The sequence below is a fragment of the Pelecanus crispus genome, chromosome 1 (assembly GCF_030463565.1).
Source record: "Pelecanus crispus isolate bPelCri1 chromosome 1, bPelCri1.pri, whole genome shotgun sequence".
NCBI classification, from domain to species: Eukaryota; Metazoa; Chordata; class Aves; order Pelecaniformes; family Pelecanidae; genus Pelecanus; species Pelecanus crispus.
In genome coordinates, this window is record NC_134643.1 from 144,093,427 (window position 1) to 144,116,378 (window position 22,952).

The 22,952-nt window shown below is 39.0% G+C and overlaps 1 protein-coding gene across 2 annotated transcripts in view; it reads left to right on the forward strand.

Annotated features, from left to right (window-relative positions):
• Window positions 1-22,952, forward strand: part of MID1 (midline 1) — a 100,810-nt gene that overhangs the window by 41,688 nt on the left and 36,170 nt on the right. For both annotated transcript variants that reach the window (XM_075718250.1, XM_075718256.1), the window contains one exon: window positions 15,850-15,945. In XM_075718250.1, the coding sequence (XP_075574365.1) occupies window positions 15,850-15,945 (96 nt within the window). The remainder of the gene's footprint in view (window positions 1-15,849; window positions 15,946-22,952) is intronic.

Consider the following 22,952-nt stretch of genomic DNA (forward strand, 5'->3'; position numbering starts at 1 on the left):
TTCCAGGTGAAGTAGAAAAGGTATGATATTTCTGTAAATGTACACTACACAGAAAGTATATTATTCACTGAAACTTGATATCCTGCAGAAGATAAGAATTCAAAGGACAGATTCAATGAAGTTAATAGAATGAGCCATGTAGCCACATTATTCACTCATGTTTTACAACGTTCATTAAATAGTGTAATCAAACCTACAAAAAAAGTTGACACCTATGTGCTATAATGATGGGCATATTAAGCATAACCTAATAAAGCTCACAAGTTTATCAAAATCCTAAAAGCTGATTTTCCTGAAATCCATGTCCTTGAATATTTAAAACAAAATCTTAAATTCATAGATATTTATTAGTTCCTTGTACTTTTATAAAAAGTACATTGGCATACTTCACATTTGGATATTATAGGTCTCATAGCTCTGGTGAAAGGTAAAATAATATATAAGAAAGCTTCCAAAGAAATATACTTTGTTAAGTTCTTTATATAAAAATTATTTAAGGCTCAACTATCTATCTTAAAAGAACTTCAGATTTTCACGATTTTTGTAAAATTTATGAAGATAAACATCTTAATTATGGAATTACAGAATAATTTAATTTGGAAGAAACCTCTGGAGGTTATCTAGTCCAGCCCCCTGCACAATGAGGGCAGGTTGCTTAAGGACTAACTATTTTGAATACCTTTAAGGATGGGACCCCACAGCCTCATTGGGCAACCTGCTCCAGCATTTGACCACCTTGAAGGTGAAACAGCCAACTTTGCCATGAGAGCACATGGTCAGCTTGTTGTCCACCAGGAACCGCAGGGCCTTTTCTACAAGCATCAGGGTGAACAGCTGTTTTACCAAGTACAGTGTTTCCTTAAAGAAAATCACCATGTTGTGCTATTAGATGCATTGCTTTTATGGTGATTTCCTTTTCTTTCATTCACATTTGATTTTAGTGCTAGTTGTTCAGCCCTGAGTCTCAAAAGCATTTTTGATGTACAAATTTCATTTGTACCTAACATCTCTGAAGGTACCTGTACAGAACTCTGCAAAATGAAACAAACCAGACTTCTGTTTACTTTGAAAAGCATGCAGCAGCCGATGTCATACACTGGAGACATCCCACAGTGCATGTTTAGTAACGGGAATGTACAGCCTTAAAGTTCTGGACAAACCCAGCAGGAACTACTGAAATCCCCCTTTTCAGACATGCAGTTTCAAAATGACATTCAGCAGCAAAACAGTGATTTTTTCATAAAATGTTTCTGAGGTGCTAGTTTTAGAAGTCTGAATTGGGAATGTTTATCTGATAAGTTTTCACTTTGATCATGTATCAATGGACTGTGGCAAGGGCAACATACCTCTGTTATGTCAAACCTAGGCATCTTTGAGTCATTGATTTTGTTGTCATCGGTAATCATGTATATGTTGTTTGAACCATAGTGTGATATCAGATATACAGATACTACTCTGACAACAAAGTAATAGCCAATCAATATCTTGAGTGCCCAGACTACTTGTCAGTGCAAGCACGTGTTACCAGCACATGGTGTCTGTGACAGGAGGGACCTTCTACTTATCTTTACTGGTTTCTGATGAATCTCATTCAAAGCCTACAGATTCAGTAGAAAAATTAGTATAGCCTTCAGTGGGTTTTAGACTAAAGGCATTTGATCTTGGGGAAATTGAATTATCTGTAAAATAAGGATCATAATGTTTCTCTCTTGTAAAAGTAGATGAAATTCATAGAGGGAAAGTACAAAGTACGCACGATTACTGTTTTATCTCTATTAAGAAAACTGGTTTTATAAATTTTTATTTAATTACTTAAATGACTAATTTAGGCATTTTAAGACCTCATGTATCTGGTGTTTCATTCGTTTCTTTCAGCTGAATTGAGGTGGTCACTATGGAAACAAAGACATTGCATTATTTGAGTTACTGTTAGCTTTCAGAAGAAATACATTATTATGAAAACAAAAAAAAACCCCTGAGATATTGAACTATAAAGTAGAATAAGATCCTTATTAATTAACAAATCCTGGGTAAAAGATATTTTTATACTCTAAGTATGCAGAATAGGAGCCACTCTGGCAGAAACAAATGAAAACCAAGAAAGTTAATGGAGTTGTCATTTCAATATTCAATAATGTTATCTAGAATATGCAGTTTCCCAGATGTAATTCCCATATCCTGCATGAACAGTTACAACAAAGTGAAAGGCTTACTGATGCCAACTTGCTTTTCCTGTCACAGTGTAACTGCAAAATGTATACACTTCTAGAAACAGCAGCGCAATTGGGAAAATAGAGCTGCTCTCAACATCGGTTATACAGGCAATGTATGGCATAGTCCTCCTGGCACCTCCTCAGCTATTTGCACAATTATTTTCTTGGCCATCTCACAGACTTGCGTGTTTATGCACGGGGCAAACAGGCGTGCATGCAGAAAGGAGTCGTCGAAGCCCCTCAGCCTGGAGAGCCGGATGTCCTGATGGTTGACAAGTGTTGCCAGGCTTTGCTTTCCAAACTCCTGGCAATACTGGAAAGAATGGACTGGGCCAGTAGGAGTTAGATAGATGTCAGTTCTCCTCTCCCATACATAACTCACTTTTGACTGTTAGTGGCCCTATAATGTTCAAATCAGGAAAGAGTTGCATAATTGAAATCAGCTCAAACTGGGCAAATCAAAATACAGGCATGGAGTCCAGTGAGCTAGAATAAGAGCCCAGGCTAACCTGTAAGTTGATATCACCATAGCATTTGCTAAAACACACCCATACATGCACGCACACACACACACACAGAGCCACACTTAAAAGAATGCTTTGATTACAGATACAGCTCTTTAACTAATAAAAGTACTCGATAAACCACCAGTCATAGAACAGCCCAGGTTGGAAGGCACCTCGAAAGATGATCTGGTTCCAAACTTTCATGGGAAAGGGAACCTAGATGAGTTTATCTAGACTGTCTGTGCAATTGCATCTCGAAAAGTTCCAATGATGAGGACTCTACCATGACCCTGGGGAGGTTGTTGCAGTGAATGATTGTTTCCACTGTAAAAAATTTCTTACATCAAGATGAAGCCTCTCCCAGTGCAACTTGTACCTGTTACCCCTTGTTTTCTTCCTGTAGCTTCTTGTGAAGAGAGAATCTTCATCCTCTTTGTAGCTGCCGTTTAAGTTCAGGAAGGCTTCCTGAGCCTTCTCTCCTCTAGGGAGTAAAGACCTAACTCTTTCAGTCAAACCTAACTCCTTCAGTCAAGGAAAAGAACAAAGGAAATTAAAGAGCTACATTGTCATGGGGTGTCTTAAAAACTGTTGAGTGTACGAAATCAAGCTCATCCCTCAATCAGTGTTGTATGACCTCAAAATACTATTGTTAGTCATGCGCAGAAACACCAGAGGAGACTCTGTGTTCTGCTTCTACATCGTTTGCACATTGCATAACTTATTTTTTCCACATTACAGAGCATGTATGAGTACCTATGTAAATGCGTGCTTGTTTCTGTCTGTTTTATAAGCTAAAGAGAAGGCATTTCTCACAAAGTCAGTAGACTTGACTCTCAGAAACAATGGATGTTAAAAATAAAAACCTGAAGTAATGTACTGGGTGAATCAAGTCCATGTCTTTTCTCCAAAGAAAGCTTTATCTGAGATCAAAATCAAAATTAGTTAATTAAAGGCCCCAAATAAATACTTCCATAGGCTTTACAGTTTTTATATCTTCCCAAAGTGCCATGAAAAGCATACTTACATAATCAGCATTGGCTCATGTTTTCAGTGGAAGAAGTTTGCCAGCCTTGATAGCAGGGAAAACTTCAAAGGCTCTGATGAATCAAATGAATAATTTGTCTGGAGGAAGTCTGTATAAATTGGTCATGTTATCTAAATGTGTTAAATGAAATGTTAAGATCTCCCTATCTCTCTTTCTCCAGGAGTAATTGGATTTGCACATCTCTCTAAATTGCTAGTCTTTTCACCAAAATGTAGGCACATGTATTTTTCATTGCCTGAACGCCTGTCGTGATAAACGGTTATGGAAAAGTGGGCAAAGCTATATGGGAGGGTTCAGGCAGTCTGATTCTACATTTTCCTACTGTTTCCTACTCTTAGCCCACCTGATGTGAAGATGATCAGCAGCCGTGTAAGACTAGCTCAGTTCTTCCTCCTTAATTTAGATATGCTGGACTGAATAAGATTAAAGGGTCTAAGATTCTTTGTATATCATTCAAAGGTAAGTGAGAAGGCTTCATTACTCACACATGAGTATTTGGCACTGGTGAGGCTGCACCTGGAATACTGTGTCCAGTTTTGGGCCCCTCACTACAAGAAAGACATTGAGGTGCTGGAGCATGTCCAGAGAAGGGCAACGAAGCTGGTGAAGGGTCTGGAGCACAGGCCTTATGAGGAGCGGCTGAGGGAACTGGGGTTGTTTAGCCTAGAGAAGAGGAGGCTGAGGGGAGACCTTATCGCTCTCTACAACTACCTGAAAGGAGGTTGTAGTGAGGTGAGTGTTGGTCTCTTCTCCCAAGTAGTTAGCGATAGGATGAGAGGAAATGGGCTCAAGCTGCACCAGGGGAGGTTTAGGCTGGAAATTAGGAGAAATTTCTTCATGGAAAGGGTAGTCAAGCATTGGAACAGGCTGACCAGGGAGGTGGTGGAGTCCCCATCCCTGGAAGCGTTCAAAAAACGGGTAGATGTGGCACTTTGTGACATGGTTTAGTCTAGTCTACCTCTAATTGGTTTAGTGTGGACTTGGTAATGTTAGGTTAATGGTTGGACTGGATGATCTTAAAGGTCTTTTCCAACCTAAACAATTCTATGATTCTATGATTCTATGAGTTCCTCTAGGGGACCATCAGTTCTGAATTTGGCATTTTGGAGGAAGAAGAGGTAACAGGAAATTGCATTTTAAAATGATCTTGATTTACCTTAAGTTTCTAAGGTTTTAAACATGGGTTGGGTTATACATATCACTTGCTGTTCTTATAGAAAAGGGACTGTGGATTCAGATGGTTTATTCTCTGTTATTCATATGGTTTTTGTTCTTAATTGGGCATTTATGAAAATCTAGGATATATATGTATTTAAATATTGCTTTGGTTTTCTATGCATTAAATGCTCTCTTTTCTGATGCCAGATTTGCCAAATTTACTAATGCAAATTCAGATGTTTAATGTTGACATCAAAGACAAAGCTTCTTGTCCTTATTTTATTACTAAAATGTTTGAAGCTTCTTGCTATTAGAACATGTGGATGTCTTATTAATTGTTCCAGTTCTCTTACGAAGATAACACATAGCTCTTTCCTGAGTGGTCTGCCTTTCAGCTGAGAATCTGAAATGTCAAGAAAACAGAGAAAGGAAAGTTTCAACTCAGAAGCTGAAGTACAAAATTATGTGTTAGAAATTGACACAGTGATAGATAAGCTTGTGCCTGCACAGTGTGGGTGTGAAAACTTACAGGTGCACATATTTGGTCTTCTATTTACACTTTTTTTCTAAAAACGTCCTTTGATTTCATATGGTGTGATCTATCTCCTTGCCAAAGTATAGCAGAATTTTAAATTTTTAATGGTATGTTTCAAATGTCTTGAGAGACCCGAGTTCTGTGGTGCTACCAGGAATGTATTGTCACAATCCACTGATTCTTACCGACAGTTTTACCTCGTATATGTTTTCAAGCTGTATGTAAACTGAAGTAACAAATGGAAAATAATGTTTGGAATATAATGATGGAACCTCAAATATTGATGAAGTAGAACTGGCTTGAGTTACATTTATGGTTTGGCATGCTACAATGATTTATTTTCATAGGAACATAGTAAAAATAAACTACAAAAGTGCTTGGTCCACAATCATGCAAACGTGCCTTCTTGAGCTAAAATTCACTACTTTGAAGTATCCTCATGCAATTGTTCATATTAGTATGAACAATTCATTAGTTCATACTAACTTATTAGTTCATATTATTAAAATAAAACACATCTGTTATTATCTGCAATGCTGAAATAAGTGAAACACTCAAGTCTGCTGTGGCCTCCACATAGGACATTTGCTTTTGGTTTGTTGGTTTTTTTAACCATTCCATATACATTGTCTAGGGCTGTTAAATAATAATTTGTCCTTCAATTATTGGGCCCTCAAATGATAGCCAGATCAACATTGAATTGATTATTGCATTTTAGTCTGAGTGAATATGCACTATATTCAATATAAGATATCCAATAATATCTTAGAAGGAGAAGGAAAAGAATTATTTCTTTGGGTGCTCCCCTGGCTGTAGCACACACCCTTTGCCCCCTGAGTATTTTCTTGAGCATCCAAGTTACTTTCAGACCTTCCACCCAGAATCTCATGGCACTGTGCAATGCCGGCAAAGCAAGAGCCAGCAACTGGGTTCAACTCAGGTTATTAAAATCTAGCAGGAGGTGAGGTGTGTGTCGTAGCAGCAGCTGGGCAGGTCACAGCATGACCAAAGAAAAAGGGGCAAAATACATATGTGTTTTGGAGGTAAGAGTGGTGAGGGAGATCACGATGTCTGGGAATGGAGTTGGGTCCACTGCTGAGGTGAGGTGGGGAATAGCTTTTAGTGTTGCACATTATATGAGAGAGGATGATACTTCTGCCTGCTGACTATTTCCTTGGTATGTTTTTCTTTGATTTATCAGTTGCAAATACAAGGCAAAAAAGAAGTGCTATTTTTGTTATGGGTTTTTTTCCGGTGGATTGATATTTAAATTGATATTTAAATTGATATTTAAACCTGAACCTGGTTTTCCAACCAAAAGCTCCTTTTTTTTTTTTTTTTTTGTTGGTGGTGGTTTGGTTTAGTTATTGGGTTGTTTTTTGGGGGTTGGTTGTTTTTTTTTTTTGTTGTTGGTTGGTGACTTTGAAATCTGGAGTTGATGTCTGATGCAGTGTTGGCAATAACGGTTAGGCAGGTCAGAACAGAAACTTCACCTGAGTATGACAGAAATACAAAACAAAATCTGATTCCAAATCATGATCTGTACCTTGCAATTTATACTCACTATTTAGTTTAAACTTAGCTCATCACCATCACATTGTTTTAATAAGTCCCTAAGTATGTGATTGTACTAAGATTACTTTGTACTAAGATTATTTAACATTATCCATAGCAACTTGTAAAGTCAAAGACTTAAATATAACAACTCTGTAGCTGAAATCTGAATCAAGGATGATCATTACCCTAACTCCTAAATTCAAGATCTGATGCTTGGTCAAAGGCTTTGTACGGAAAAATACTGATAAATTATATCATCAGGCCAGACTGACAAGTATTTTAGATGAATGTTTAAGCCTTCTTTTCAAAAAAGTACTTAAGCCCGTGTCTAAACTTTAAAAATGTAACTGAAGTTTACCATGCCAAACTTCTTTTGGGGCATTTATTCAATGTAGTAGAGGGGCTTAGTATACTGAATAGGAAATAGAGCAAAAGAAGGGAAGAAAAAACAGAGAGATTTACACTTCTGTCTAGACCAAGCTCTAACTGCAGGCAGCAAGGCAATGACCATGTGCCAGAATGAGCATTAAACTGGACAGTTGCCAACTTTTTTATTGCAAGTAACCTCTTGCAGCTGGAGCCTATTCAGTGGAAGGAAAAGGCAGAGCCACCAATGACTTCAGTGGTGCAAAACCAGAGCGCTCCAGAGCGGAAGAATTAGCTCATGGTGTACTTCTTGGCAAAATCCTGGAGACTTTATAAACACAAAAAAATACCATAAAGCGTAATTGTAAGTGGGGCTTTGTTTAGTATGATTTACCCTAAGTCAGGGTTGGCTCTTTCTGGTTGACTGGTTGGTTGACGCTTGCCTCATGCACCATGCCGTTGGCCAGTGGGATCAGCATTTTCCAAAAGAGATGCTGTGCTCTGGCTTCACTTGGGCTTACCAGTGGTGCCTACATGGCTCCCAATATGCTGCCAGAGCAACAGCTGGGAATATACTGTGTTCACAGATGCACCTGTTTCCTCTTTATAGAGGAACTGCAGAAAGTCACTCCCGTTTCTTGAATTCCTGCTGGTGGTCTGCTTAGCCCAACTGCTAGTTGCTGCACCAGTAGCAGACAAAGCCAGTGTGTGCCCTGGGTGTCCCAGTCCTTCCAGCTGTGCCAGGACATGGACTTCCAGCTCCATTCTCCAGATGGACAATTAATATCCGCAGGAGGGCAATCTATAGACGTCCTTCAAAGTGCTGTTTGCCGTACTGAGAAACATAAATGCAGCTGCCTCAAATGGCAGCTTTGTTACAGGCCAGCAAAAAGAGCTGAGTTAGGTTTGTGACATCTCCACTGGTCTGCTACCTAACACAGACCAAATCACCATGTTGACCTTCTCTACTCCTCGCCTATCTAGTCATCCTTTCTAACCCGCCAGTTTTACATAATACTAAATTGCTTTTTATACATACCTGGTTAGATAAGATGGAATTTTTCAACCGCAAAATGCAGTAATATGTACTGACTGATTAAAACCAGATTTTTTTCCATAATAATACCTCTTAAATAAAATACAAACTTTCAGAAATGTTTAGGCAGACATCTGTAGAAGCCAGGACTTTAATAACACTGCATAAATTGTGGTTCTTTAGATGAGCTTTTTGCTTTCTCTTCCTATAAATGTCTGTCATTAGTTATGTACAAAACTTGGAATTTCAGCTTTTGGAATGAATACTTCCCAGGTCTTGCTTGTGCAATATTAGATTAGGCATCTCATGAGCAGGAGATCTTGTTGAACTCCTGGTTTTAAGTACAGTCCATGTCCTGGCAGTTCGGAAGTAGATGCGGCCAGGATGCTGCAGAACAGCTGTGCAACAGTTCAAGTTCTGCTTAACCCCCTTCATTGCACTGGGTTAGCCCACGGGGAAAAGAACGAGCTTATGAATCCTCTAGCTCTCCTTAATAAGTCTTTAATGACATGCTTTAAATGCAGGGTGTCTGGTATTTGTTGCGCTCTTTTAGCACTTCATCTTCCAGTTTGACTAGTGCATTGAACTGAAAAAAAAATCAAATATATTTGGGCCTCAAATACATCTACAGTTTTGTAAACCTTGATTAGTTCACATACCAGTTCAAGACTGGTTTTGGTTTTTAATTTAGTCAAATGCTCAATCTAGGCTTTCTTGAGCCTTGATTCCCGATCATTATTCTAGTCCTCCTTTGATTAATGATTCATTAATGAACCAAACCCCCAGATCCCAGCCAAACCAACATTTGGATATCTTATAATAGTTTGATTGAAATGGAAATCTCTAAAAAAAATTACTTGTCCCATATTCAGTTTTGTCACTGTCTAAACTGGGACAAATTTTTTGTAACATGTTTGAATGCCATGAGAAAACAAATTGCTTTCTCTGTTTAAAAGAAAATGGTATTTTAATTTTTTGTATGCTCATTTCCCATTATAAAATTGAAAATACCTAAGCAGTGTCAGTTCCGTTGGCCTGTGTTCTTGGTAATCATGGTCCCTGTTACAGGCAGAATAGTTTTTAAGTATATATATATTGTTTCTTTCCCAAACCTAGTACTGCACATCAAAGGAAAACTTCTTCTATAGTGTACTATATATGGCTCTCATCCTGTCCTTTTTCCTCAGAGGCCCCAGCTGTGAAATTTCTCTGATGCTCTGAAGAAGGGAGAAAAAGCAGTGAAGGAAGGCAAAAGAGCATGGCAGCAAAGCAACTCACAAGGCAGATTAGTGTAGTTAAATCAAAGGGCAGAGCCATGGCTGCAAGTGGCAAGTGCCCATGGTATATTTGAGGGCATGGCTTTGCCCATTTGCTTTGCAGAGAAGTGAGAGTACAATTGTAGGTTTTCCCTCGAATATTGTGCTCTCAGTTAATGAAGATTTTATGTGGTCAAGAACCTGAAATGCTTGGATTTCCTTTAATTTTCACAATGTCCCATTTTAAATAAGGGTTAATAAAAAAATAAGTGACATTCCTATGAAATATGGAAACAGGTCCAACTTAGCTAACATCATTTAAGTCACAGTGGCTTCAAATGCAGCTATTTTTATTGCACTTTTAATAAAAATAGTCCTGGACAATTAATTAACAGTGCAGCATCTCATGGGTCTTTCCTTGTGATATACTCTAATCACTTGAGGTAAAAATCTTAGTCCCCAGGAGTGTATCAACATCATAGCTGTTATTTCTTTTCACATAGAAATGTGGAGTGCAGTTGTCAAGCTCTGCACATTTGAGACTTGAGGTCAGTCATTCCTATTAACCGCAAATGTTACCATTCCCTGGCTGGAGAAATGCAGGGTCGAGCACGTGTATCCTACGGAAGAGTAGTCATCTGTTTCAGGACAAGTACATAGAATAAAAATTAGCTTAAATTTTTCCATGTGCACCTGGCATGTCCATTTAAATAAAGAACACCAAAGGAAACATTAAACTCGCATACAACCAAAACCTGGCTCAAAACCATGCTCGATATTCTGGCAGTTCTTCTGGAATTGATTGGCAACTTTTTTAATAGGTTAGACACAAGTCCTGGAGGCAACAGGCCTAGTTCATAGGGTATGTCACCGCGATGAGGTGGAAACGTAACTGGAGCACATGCAAGCATAACTTCTTCAAGTTAGGATGAAAACCAGTCGCAGTGAAGATGTAGTTGCACGGCCTTTGTTAGCGACAGGGTGTATATTTATGATCTCCAGCCAGCCTGCATGTACTAAAGACTCATCTGCCATGTCAACACCACTCTGGTTGCCCTGCTGCCTTGAGTAAGTTAGGATACGATCACACTTCTGCTTTGTGGTGTTTTATTCATCATTCTCTGTTTTACTGCAGTGTAACTGTGTGGCTTTTGTTTACATGCGTTAACCAACCAAATCTGAAAACATATAACCTCCGTTTCAGTTTGACCCTTTGTAAAGAGATGATGGGAGGGTGACTGTGGTTCTCATGAAACCTGTATAATTACTTAACCTAATTTCCACTGTGCAGGAGTCTGTAAGCCCAGAAGGCTCTCCGAAGTTGTTTTCTTCTTTAAACCAGGAGGTAGCCTCAAACTATGCCTTACCCTGGTCAGTTCTACACCAGGAGCAAAGGAAGTGCAAACTGCTGTCAATGTTTGCTGCTGAAGGGCTTTGATCATGATGGATTTGATGTAAATGGTGAGCAAGGCTGTCGTTACAAAGTACTGCCCCACACTGTGTGAGTCTTAGCACATGCCGTAGTTTCAGTGGATCGGTTCTCAAAACCTTCCAGTAAGCAGTGAGTGGAAAATACAAATGCATACTTATATTTAACAATGGCAGGAAGAAGAATATTTTTAATGAGAGAAAAAAAAAGTGGCTTTACTTAAAATGGAATTTAAAGTCTCATTGTAGCTGATAGCTATATGTTTTATCTTGTGGCCTTTTGAATACACATTTTTTTATGGACCAGGAAAATGCCTCTGAGAAGATCTCTGGGATGTTGTTGTTTTCTCTGCTGTGACGTAAGGCAGGAGCACACAAGTCAGTGTTTTTCTTCTTAAGCTTACATTAATTTATTTTGACAGCATTTTTGACCCATGTAGTAGCTTAGGACTATCTGTTTGTGCTACCTTCCTATTTCAGACAAGCGATGCTTTGCGTGAGACTGTTAATTTGGCAAAGGGCATGGGTTCACATTTGGTTTTCATAGACTGATAGATTTAAAGGCCAGAAGAGACCATTATGATCATCTAGTCTGACCTCCCACTTCAATCAGGGCACAAGCCTCACGCAATCGTTACTGCAACAAGATCATGACTTCAGTGTGAGCTAGACAGCAGCTTAAAGAAGGCATACAGTCCTGAGTTGCCTTCCTCTGATTTTTAGCATTAATTTTTCCAACTTCAGACTCCAGTCCCTGGATCATATAATTTTATAGGCATGCAGAGTCAAAATGAAACATCATGCTCAACTGTCCTTTTCAATTACATGTCTGTGATTCCATCTACTTGGATTTATCCCAAGATTATAGGAATATTTATGTTGTATCGTTGTCAGACCATGCTAAATGGACAGTAAGCATTCTTCTCACTTCATACTTGATATTGCAAAAACAGTTGCAAAGCACGCATGAAATGTCAAGATCTTGAGCTAGCAGTATTCAGGCTATGTCAGGAAGGATTCAGCTTGGTTTTTGGTTTTTGAGAGCAGTTTGATTCCACTGAGTTAATGTGCATAAAGCCTGTTCACAAAGCAAATGCACAACTATTGTCCTTCTTTTAAAAACCAACCCCTGCATTTCTAGGATCAGTTTTTAATAGAGAGGTAACAATGAGAATTGGCAAGTGACAAAAAAAGATAAGGAAAGGCAGGTGGAAATGTGTAAGAAATTATGATTTATCTGGAATATTTAAAAAAAAAATGGTTGTAATTTGGTTCACCTAAGAGAATGGCAATAGAACATTTGGTGGGAGGAAGGAAGATACTTTGAATAAGCTTATTCTGCCACTCATCTTCACACACACTCATCATAGCGTGGGAGCACGCTTTCTTCAGACTTAAAACCTGGCTACAATTCACTGTCCCAGGAATTCTGGTCTACAGCACTGGATCAATTTTTCAAGATGGCCAGAGCTCCAAATTTGTCATTGAAGTTTTACATAACCTGGGAAGTTTCAGGTGTGGATGTGAAGTGGGTTTGTGACACTTGGAAAGTCTGTGAGCAAGTTAAACTATTTCTGAAATTTAAAAGCCTTTCAGGCCCTTTCCAGCTCCCCCTGTGCAGAGTAAAGAAAGAGTGCAGGGCTTGAACTCCCCTTCTGGTACATACTATCATGTGGTAGACAAAGTGGTGCCATGGTCCATATGGGAATGGAATAGGGGAAAGAACGAGAGGAAGACACTGCCAAGAGAAAAAGAGGGTAAACATACTGCAAGAATTGATCGAGTTTTATAACCTTTAAAACTTTCAAGTCAGGCCAGTTTTAAGAGCTGCCATTCAGTACTTACCCTAGTGAAACTGAAAAGATTGACATTAATTTCAGAAAGCAGCTGCCAGGTTGTTGCTATTTAGTAAAGCATTAATATAAACTGATGTTCTTCAACAGAAGTTTATCAAAATTCTGATACTTCTTGACTTAAAAAGACACCGCTCTCTTGCATACCAAACTGCAAGGAAACAAAATTTCAGGCTTTACAGTTTGAAAATGAGACACAATTTTCACAACTGGGAAATGCAGAGGACATCAAGAGACCTATGTGAAACCATAATAATGGGTTTATGTGTGTATTCACTGGATAGAGAACATATTCTAAAATTTTGTTCTTTGTCCAGGATTTTAAAATATTCTGGATATAATAATTGCTATTTAATCTATGGGTAAATAAATTTCTGTTTCGGAGAAAAGTACTTACTCTTCATATATTAATGGCCTTAGTTCAAGACACTTTCAGGTTAATGAAAATCACTGCAGTATTCCATAACAGCTTTGAGAATATTTTTTCTTAATAGTATGTGAAGGTCCCAACTCTTAGCATTTATTTTGTCCAATAATACATTTGAAATCAGGCAATCCCAATCAAGAATTTACATTTTTCAATTTAAATCTTTTGGTATAAAATATTAGAACATGTAAAAAATGAATATATGGGCAGTAAGAAGGTATATAAATATCATTTCAAGAGTACTTGCACATTTGGACCCCCCTTAACAAACTGTTTTTTAAAGACAAAGGTTATCTGATACTGTAACTGTATAGGGTATTTTGAATTTGCATGTGAGTCTCAGCTCTGCAAAGGGACATCTACCAGCACAGCAAACATGCCTTTGCAATTAAGCGATCATTCACAGTACAGCTTATGGAAATATAAGATACAGCTCAAACTGTTCAGTAAAGAATGCCCTTCCTTGTTACTCTTTGTTTTAATGGGCTATAAAATAAATGCAGTGTAGAAGGGATTTTTACAGCCAGAGCTTGTGATACACGATATGCATGGCTGTGCTGGGAGGAAAATGCCAAAATTATGTTCTTCAAACACCCATCACGCTTCTCGGAAGGGTTATATACGTAAAGCCATCAAACTCCTGTGCTATCTTTAATGCAACAGGACTGACTGCTCCTCTGGTGTTTACAGCATCAGCCCTGATAAATGCCAAAGTACGTGTGGTTCAGCAGTGAAATACTGCCAGCTTCACTCATTTGTAGCCAAATGCAAGAAGGAGTAGGGAGACTGCATGGCTGCAGAAAAGGAAGGCAAGGAACAAAGTATTTTAAAACAGCATGAAATAAGCAGGGAGTAACAGCACCAGAAAACAAACGAACACACACACACACACAAAAATATGCATGCATGGAGGTGGTAAGGGGAGTGGGGAGGAAGGAAGAGAGGAGTCGGGTGAGTTCATGGTAGCAGAAGGGACTTAAGCGACGGAATAGACGCATCGGGGGGAAAAGTAGTAGTGCGAAGAAAAGAAGCCCATTAATAAAAGATGAGGAGGGATGAAATTAGTGAGAGCTCTGCAGAGACACTACAGCCCTTGTGAGGAGAGAAGCACGGGGCCCAGTTCTGGTATTCTTGTTCAGTACTTCCTAGATCCTGGGGACTGCTCGGAGGACAAAGTACAATTAAAAGGCAGGGTCTGTCAGCCTGTCAGGAATACCAAGCAAGGGCCTAGTCTCACACACTTACATAGCTGAATAACTATGAGGAACAGCTTGTCACACCAGCAGTCCCCAGGGTTTTCAAAATTGAACTATATGCCCATGAAGTGGCTGAAATAAATGAGTGTTTACAGTTGGGACCCTTTTTAATAGCTTACTACTGTATTTTTCTTCTTCTTTTTTATGTACTCAAGTTATTTCTACAGAGGTTTTTTTTTATCTCTGTGGAAACTTTGCATTTATGCAAAGCCAGGATGTTTTCATGCCCGTGCGTTTCCAGAAGATGGAATTTCATGTAAAACAGTAGCTATCTTGGAAAGTGTGGTAAAAAGCGAGGAGCTGCTAGTTGCAAGTTCCGCAGTACCCGGCATGGTCCAAGGCAGCCAGACCAGGGAGCGGGTTGCAGCCATCACAGACCTCCTCCTCCTCATGTGCTTGGATTTCCTTCCTGTGGATACGGAGGGGAATCTCACATGCAGTTGCACAGTGGCCAGGATGCAGCCTCAGATCCTGACACTGGAAAGCACTCTGATGTCCCACAGTTGCAGATATTTATTGCAGCCACAATCGGTTGATAAACACAGGCATAAGCCACAAGTTCTCTCTTAAGAGCCATTAATGAAGGCACAACCTGTGAGAAGATATTTCATTCTTATGCATAGGAAGGATGTTTTTCCTTAGAAATATTTATTTTAAAATGTAGCTCTTGAACTAGGGAATTAAATCAATTAGATCAATCCCCCAAGCACTGTAAATCCCAGGAAGAAAGTGCTGACCCATCTACTGGGTCCTTACAAATACAGTCCCAAAGGGACACGTACTTGGAGACCTCAGTTAGCAACAGGCTTTTAAATTCAGATGTTAGACTGACAGCAGGAAATAAGGAGTCAAAAAGTGTTCTCAGCCAAAATAAACCACTTTCTTTTGTGAAACATTTTAAGCCTCCCTGCTGTTCCCCTTACTCTTTTTTTTCCTCCTGACTAAAATTAATTGCTTAATCTAGTTTTTGGTGGGTTCCTTAGAAACTCTATTTTCTAGAACTCACTCTTATCTTGAACTTTTCTGCTGTCTTGTCTCACCATACTTGATGCATAGACAAAACATTTAATGGAGCATATCAAAATTAAAGTCTCATGTTCATGCCTGTGTAATTACAAAATTCAGATCCTGAAAATACATCAATTTTTCAGCTGTTCAACTAAACATTAAATTCTTCAATATGCTAATGTGTTCTTTTCTTTCTTTTTGACAGCAAAATTTGGAAAGTAACCTCACCAACCTTATTAAGAGGAATACTGAACTGGAAACTCTTTTGGCGAAACTCATTCAGACCTGTCAACATGTAGAAGTGAGTACTGACCTCTATCTGAAATACTTGTAAACTTAATTACGTTCACTTCTAGCATTCAGGAACAAAAGTTTAAACAAAAAAAAACCAAGCACAGAACTAAACTAAAATAGTGGTAAACTGATTTGGAGCTTTTTCACTGATAAATGGTATTCTCAATACAGATGACCTCCTTTACGTTCCTTCCTATCCCCTTTTAATTACAATATGTTTGTATGGCCCCTACCACTGCTATACTTGAGCATATCACTCACTATCTGTAACGTTTATTTTTTCGGGTCCTTCATGAGGTAGAGTAATATTTACAGGTTGAAAACTAAGGCAAAGAAATAGTAATGACCAGATCCATAATTATATTTAGGTTTCTATCAACCACAGATTTTTTTTTTTTCTCCAGAATTAAGTATCTAAGTACAATTGTGGACTCAAAAGTCATACATGAAATATATCTATCTTCAGAAGAAGAAAGGTGCCTACAGGCCTTTGAGTTGCCTCAGTTACGTGTTCCACTTTATCACAGAAAATCTTTAGCAGGGAGGGACCTGAATCCATATTTCCCCAAAATCTGGGGAATTTTTTAGATGGCCCCATGGGGGCTGCTGCTCTACATGCAAATTAAAATAATCACAGACTAATTCAGCCATGGGAGCTGACACAGAAAGAGATCAGAGTCCAATATGCTAAAAAAATCCTTTTTTAGCAAAACCTCTCTTTTTACTTTTTGCCACGCTATAAGACCTTTTCAGTTCCTTATTCAGGTCAACAAAGCCAAAACCACTATGAACAAAAAGCTTCCATATCATAAAAAACTTGCAAAAGACAATATGAGTTTATGCTTTCTGCAGGTAAATATTATACAAACATCCCCATGGCATCAAAACTTTACCACCAGTGCTTTCCTCTGTGTCAATCTCAGCCATGAGTCCCAGGTGACACACCAGATACAAAACATTTTTACTGCTCCTCCAGGTGAATTGTGGTTGAGGAACACTGGAAGACTAGGAAAGGCTCAACATCGTGAGATGCATGTGCTTGTTGAGAGATATACTGGATTCATTGAGACACACCAAATTCACCATTTGCAGCGCTATCGGTTCTCATAAGTTCTAAACTCAATTTAAGATGGCATGGGAAAGTGAATGGGGTAGGAATCAGAGGAGCTGGTACAACATATATACTGCTGATTTAGAGTGGAACAAGCTTTAGACCTCAGTCACAGAGAAGAGGTATTTTCAGTTGAACAGCTAATTACTAGTCAGATTAGCAATGAAAACTTATTTTCCCTGGGAAAAATGGTTGGGTTTTTGTTTGTATTACAATGCTGTCTGTTGACAGGCTGCTGCATAGGACCATGTCACTTCTGACTGCATTGCAGTTCCTGCAGCAGCCTTGTTTATTGAGAGAAGGGTGACTGTATGTTCCTAGCAGACAGGCAGCATTAAATAATAATAGCGTTGTGTAGAAAAGGTATTCCACTTTGAGTATGGTTGTCTGTATATGTGAAAGGAAGCCATGTTTCTTCACTAGTGTTACTTGGGGAATAGCCCTGGGGAATCTGAGAGAGGAAGGTAGCCTTAACCCAGAGCTTCTGAAACATGGATATAATTTAAGTTAGCTGTGACATAAACTGCTGTAATACAGCCACCTGCCAGCTCTGCAGAAAGGCACTTGGCTTTTAGAGAAACCTCTTTTTCTTCCTTATAAAGTCCCATGGAAGTTCTCCATAGGGCTGCTTCTCTTCTGTCTTTTTCAGACTAAAATTCACTGACCTAATTAAGCCCAAGAGCAACCTTTGCTTGTGAACTTTTGCTTGTTTCAAAGTCACATCTTCAAAATTTGGCATCTGCTTAAGTACCTCGTTGACCGTGGCAATGGCACATGTCTCAGAAAAAAAGCAAGAAAGTAAAAAAAAAAAAAAACCACCCCAAAAAACCAAAGCAAACAAAAAACCACCAAACCCCAAAACAAAGCAAACCACCCCAAGACTTCTTCCAAAGAGATGGTCTCATCCATTTTTCTGTCTGCTCCACCTCTGTGGAGCCTCACTGATTTCATGGGGCTCAACAAAACCATGAAAGCCTATCCACAGTATCAGGCTTGAGGTGAACAGTTTGAGTTCTTTATACAGGCAGCAATAATATCAGGCAGAACAACTGTAGTATCAGCTGGAACGACTGTAGTAGGTAACGAGAGACAGAGGCAAGGCACGTTTTCTTCCACTGGGTATAAAACTCAAAGCAAAACCCATGAAGCAGATGGGCCCAGGACAGCATAAGGCCTCTTCTTCATTAGTGGCCTATGTCCAAGATGGGCTAGATCTGGAAAATTTAAAATCATTCCTCCATCTCCTCTGCAATTCTGCACTATATTACCAACTCTAAGGTTTAGTATTACAAAAAATCCAACTTGTTCAACTGGTAACAGATGCGCTACTGTCCCTGGAGCCCTGTTTTAGAAAATTTCTCTGTAGACATAAAGCAATAGGAGCAAAGTTGTTAATGAATTCCTACCACGTTTTATTCGTCAAATTAGACTAATTAGCATTTAAATTAGCTAAATATTAAGAAATGAGCTTCAGTCAAAACCCTGGACCTGGGCCGTGCTGGAAATCAGGCAAGTGGGGATGTGGAAGTAAACTTTAAAGCTATCTCTGTTTCTCAGAACCCTGTGAAAACTTCCGATATCATGTGAATATTTCCAATGTTAGAGAAGCTATCTAAATAGATTTTTAAAAAGTCAGTATGCTCTCTTTCTTTGTGCTTCTTTGTGACAGAAATTCACCCCAAGCCAGAAACCCGAATGAAGCAAACAGTATATTGGTTGTAACATTAATGTTACAAATTTTAAATTACAAAATATTAGGAAAAAGAAAAGCTGAAGTTTCCAATGACTGTATTAGTGTTGCCATATGAACTCACTCAAAGGTTGAAACTGAACAAATAGTTAATTTGATAGGAAATGTTTTCTTTTTCATTTTTTGATACAATATATTACAGATGATGATGTAGAATATATTGTATACAATTTGTAAGCATGTAAAAATATAGGTGCTGCACTGTAAAAACTGCTGTTACATACCTAGATTTTCCTTACCTACTTTTAAATCATTTAAATAATGTTATTTTAAAGTTGATCTAGATTTTGGTGCGTTTAAAACCAGTTGAAAAAAAAAAAAGAAAAGAAGCTTTGGGTTTCACACATAATTTGAACTTTGAAAAACAAGGAAGGAAAGGAAATTATTATTCCTTGTGTTAAAGTTACCAATTTTTTTTTGAGGGGTATATAAACTTTAAAAAAAGTTATGCTAATTAACATTTATTTGTAGAAATAAACACTAACATTTTTTAAAGCCTTTGTCCTGTCAGAAACCAAAAAATTCCATATTACATGAAAAATAAAAAAGGAATGCCTTTTTTGGCTTTTGATATGGAGCAGAAGCTGATGTTTCCGAAAATGAACAACAAACAGGCTCTGTGTCTTTTGAACAAATGAATCCTCGCCAGCCAAACCAAATGTTGTCGCAGAGCCACTGTTTCTCATCAACCAAGTGAGCTGTTAATGTGTTCCCAGCAACCAGCTTCACTGCAGATTAATTATCTACCCATACATCCTTCGCATCAGGCAATTGAAACTTTATCAATAGCAAAGGCCAAATCCCAGTCTCTCTGTGTTTTAAAACTAATGTTTATTCCCTTCTGAGAGAGTTGTTTTCACTTTTTGCTCACATGAGCAGGCAAGGACTGATCAGGGATGTTTGTTATCTGGAAGCTGGACACCTTCCAGCCACTGGGGAGGGGGGATCTGGGGCTGTGTTTCATCACAGCAACGGAGGCATAGATACTGCCTATTTTTAGTTGGTGTTTATCAATTTATGATGAGATTTATCCTGATGGAGGACCTGATCTTGGGAGGCTCAAAAAGTCCACTTCCAGTCTTGCATTCCTGGGGGTGGTTCTGGTCATATCGATGGGAAAACTTTTGTGAATAATTCAAGCCAAACTTGTATTCTTTACTGCTTTAAGTACAGCAGAGATATTAATCATTTTATAATATCTGAATGACTGATTTCATGCCTAATATGGAAGTATAGTCTGTGCCAATACTTAGTTTATGGTAACACTTAGTTTTTAAAATCCCATTTTCTCAGTGGGAACCACACCCTGAAAAGTGAACACTTGAGACTATAACACTCTTTTCTGCCCCAAATCTTTCTGTTTCATTAGGAGCATCCTGGCACACTGGTTTTACTCATCTTTCAGACACATCCCTAAATCATTTTTTGTTCTACACTCATTTTTCCATCTTTCCACTCTCCCTTCCTCTGTAATCCTATCTGTCATTTCTTGGTTTTGCAGAAAATCCAAAGGCTGTTAATCAGGAAAGTTTTGTTTTCCTTCCTTGGAGACAACGGCAGGTCTACAACCTCACACCTTTGGCTAGGCTGCTTTCTGCAGAGCACCCCCTCGATCGGGGCAGCTCACTGGGTTGGCCCCGGTGATTTGGCTCTGCTCCTCACTCTCTTTAGTGAAGGCAGCTGTGGCTGCTTCCCCAGGGACAGCAGGCTTGGCTGCATTGAATGATGAACTGATTCATAGGATAAAATATAGTTTTCTCCACAAACTGAGAAAATGGAATAGAAATGGCTACTAATCTGAAATATGTTTGTTTGTAGTCCTAGTTCACAGCATTCCCACATCTCATAGCATCTGGAGAAAACTTTTTTAAAAGCATTAAAAACCATCCTGGAAAATTTTATCATTAAATTCTGTGGACATTCACCCAATGAGAGAGCCCTCTAGCATGTGGCTAAATCAGCATGTGGCTCTTAAAAGCCCATAAAAACATCCGTGCATGTCAGGAAAGCAGCCACTTAGTTCTGGAGCTGTTATAAGCAGAAGATGTTTGAGGGAAAAGGAAGTAATGTAAATATTTATGCTTTGGCATAAATTAACAGTCTAGGTACAAGCCCTCTATCTCAGCTGAGGGAGGAGAGGCTCTAGGTGGATCCAGTCCTACTGGGTGACACAAGGCTGCAGTAACTCGCTCCTAACAACTGTGCTACACAAATTGCTCATGTGAATATCTGAAACTTTCTGTAGGTGCCTTGGACAAATCTTCCAAAAACACTTGTAAAATTGGGACTGGCAGCCCTAGGATATAGTGATATAGGGTAGTCTCTGGGTGATAGCATTCCTGTGGCCGTACCAGCCCACCTCCAGGTCTCCCTGCTTCTCGCCGTGTGCTGCAGGGGCACCAGCGTGGTGGTGCCCCGGGGTGGCCTTTGGCACTCCTCCCCTACCTGCCCCCGGCGCCCTGCAGCACTCCCACCCTCCCCTGCACGCCCGCCACGTGCAAGGTGATGGGGGCAGCACCCTGCGCTGCTGGCCTGTGGCTTTGCCAGCTGCGCGCAGCTCCGGATTTAGCCACTTCTCAGCTGAATCAGGGAAGGATTTAACGCTGTAAGCGCTTAGGTTCTCCCTTTGGTTGTGGTGTCACAGGTTTCTCTGGCTGACAAAGTGCTATGTCACAGCGAATTTGCTGCTTTGTCACAGTTTCTAAGGCATGTTGCTTCTATGAATGTGTGAGGCTTCTGCAAATGTCTTTTAGATCATGACATTAATTGGCATAAGGCACAAATTTGAGCATGAGACTCTTTTGCCAGTTACTTTTTTCTAAGCAATTTGAGTGTTGTTTCTGGACCTTTTTCTGATCTCTTCTAGGAAATATATGATTAAATGCCTGTTATATAGGCAATACCATGAAGCTCCCCTCGTTTATTATGCAGAAACATAATCTGAACTCAGCTGGAGGAAAAATTGGAGCAATTATCTCGGAGGGAGGGGAAAGGAAATAGGTTTTGCTTGTAGACAGTTTTATAACATCTGTATCTCGGTCCTTCTGTTTGTTTGTTTTGTTTTCAATTCACCAAACGTCATAGGAAGCAAATTCTGGACACTGCTGCAAAATCATTTTTGGTTGTATAAAGAAGGGAAGGCATTTTCCTCTAACTGTGTAACCCTCAAACTGCTGCATCGTTTGCTTTCTGTTTGTAATGGAAATGCTCAGTTTCTAGCTCACTTCTAAAGATCCACTGCAGGCTAAATCTCAGCATAAAGTTCTCAGTCAAAATTTTTGTGTGTATCAAAGAGTGGTTTTTATAGCTATGTTATATAATCACTTAAAAAAAATAGTATATTGAAAGACCCTTTATTTCACCAGCACAGATACGGAACACTCACACATATCAGACACATTTTAAATCAGTGTAAAAACAGTAGTGCAAAAGAGATGAAGAGAAGATGGCAGCACCTGGAAAATCCTGCTGTTGCTTTTTTCTGTGTGCCTGATCAAAAAAAAAAAAAAAAAAAGAGCCAAATGGGAAAATTATAAATAATGAAAATTCGAACCTGTGGTAAGACTTCAGCTACAAGAGAACTTCTTCAAATTTTGCTATAAAATATCTCAATCAATTTTTCTATAAGATACATGTAGCATTTCTGTTACTTGGGGAACAGCAAAATCAAAACTCGGCTGTCAGAGTGATTCCCTGAGGACACTCTAACAATAAAGAGGCTTTGTCTGTGACAATAAAAAACAGTGGGTACTCTGTTTTCACTAAGTTTCATGGTACTCGCTCCTTCTTGAGATTTGGGATCATTTCAATCAAAGCCCAAGTAAACTGAGAAGTTCTCATTAGGAAAATTTAGGTGGAAAGCCTGTATGTAAATCCTGGTGTCTGAACTGCAGCAAATGGCCTTCATAGTCATACAAAGCTGACCACTAGTAGTTTGGAATTGGGAATCTACTTTGATGAGGTTTTTTAGACAGTAGGAAAAGGGCAATGGGTTAAATAAGTGTTTACCATCACTGTGGGCAGATAACTTGGAAAGTAGCTCCACTGAAAGCTGCTTTTTCCTCTGCTTTAGTATCTTCTGGTTTTGCTAAGATACTTGTTCAGCAGCTAAATTTATGTGCTATATTTAAGTGCTAGAAGTAACTGACATTTT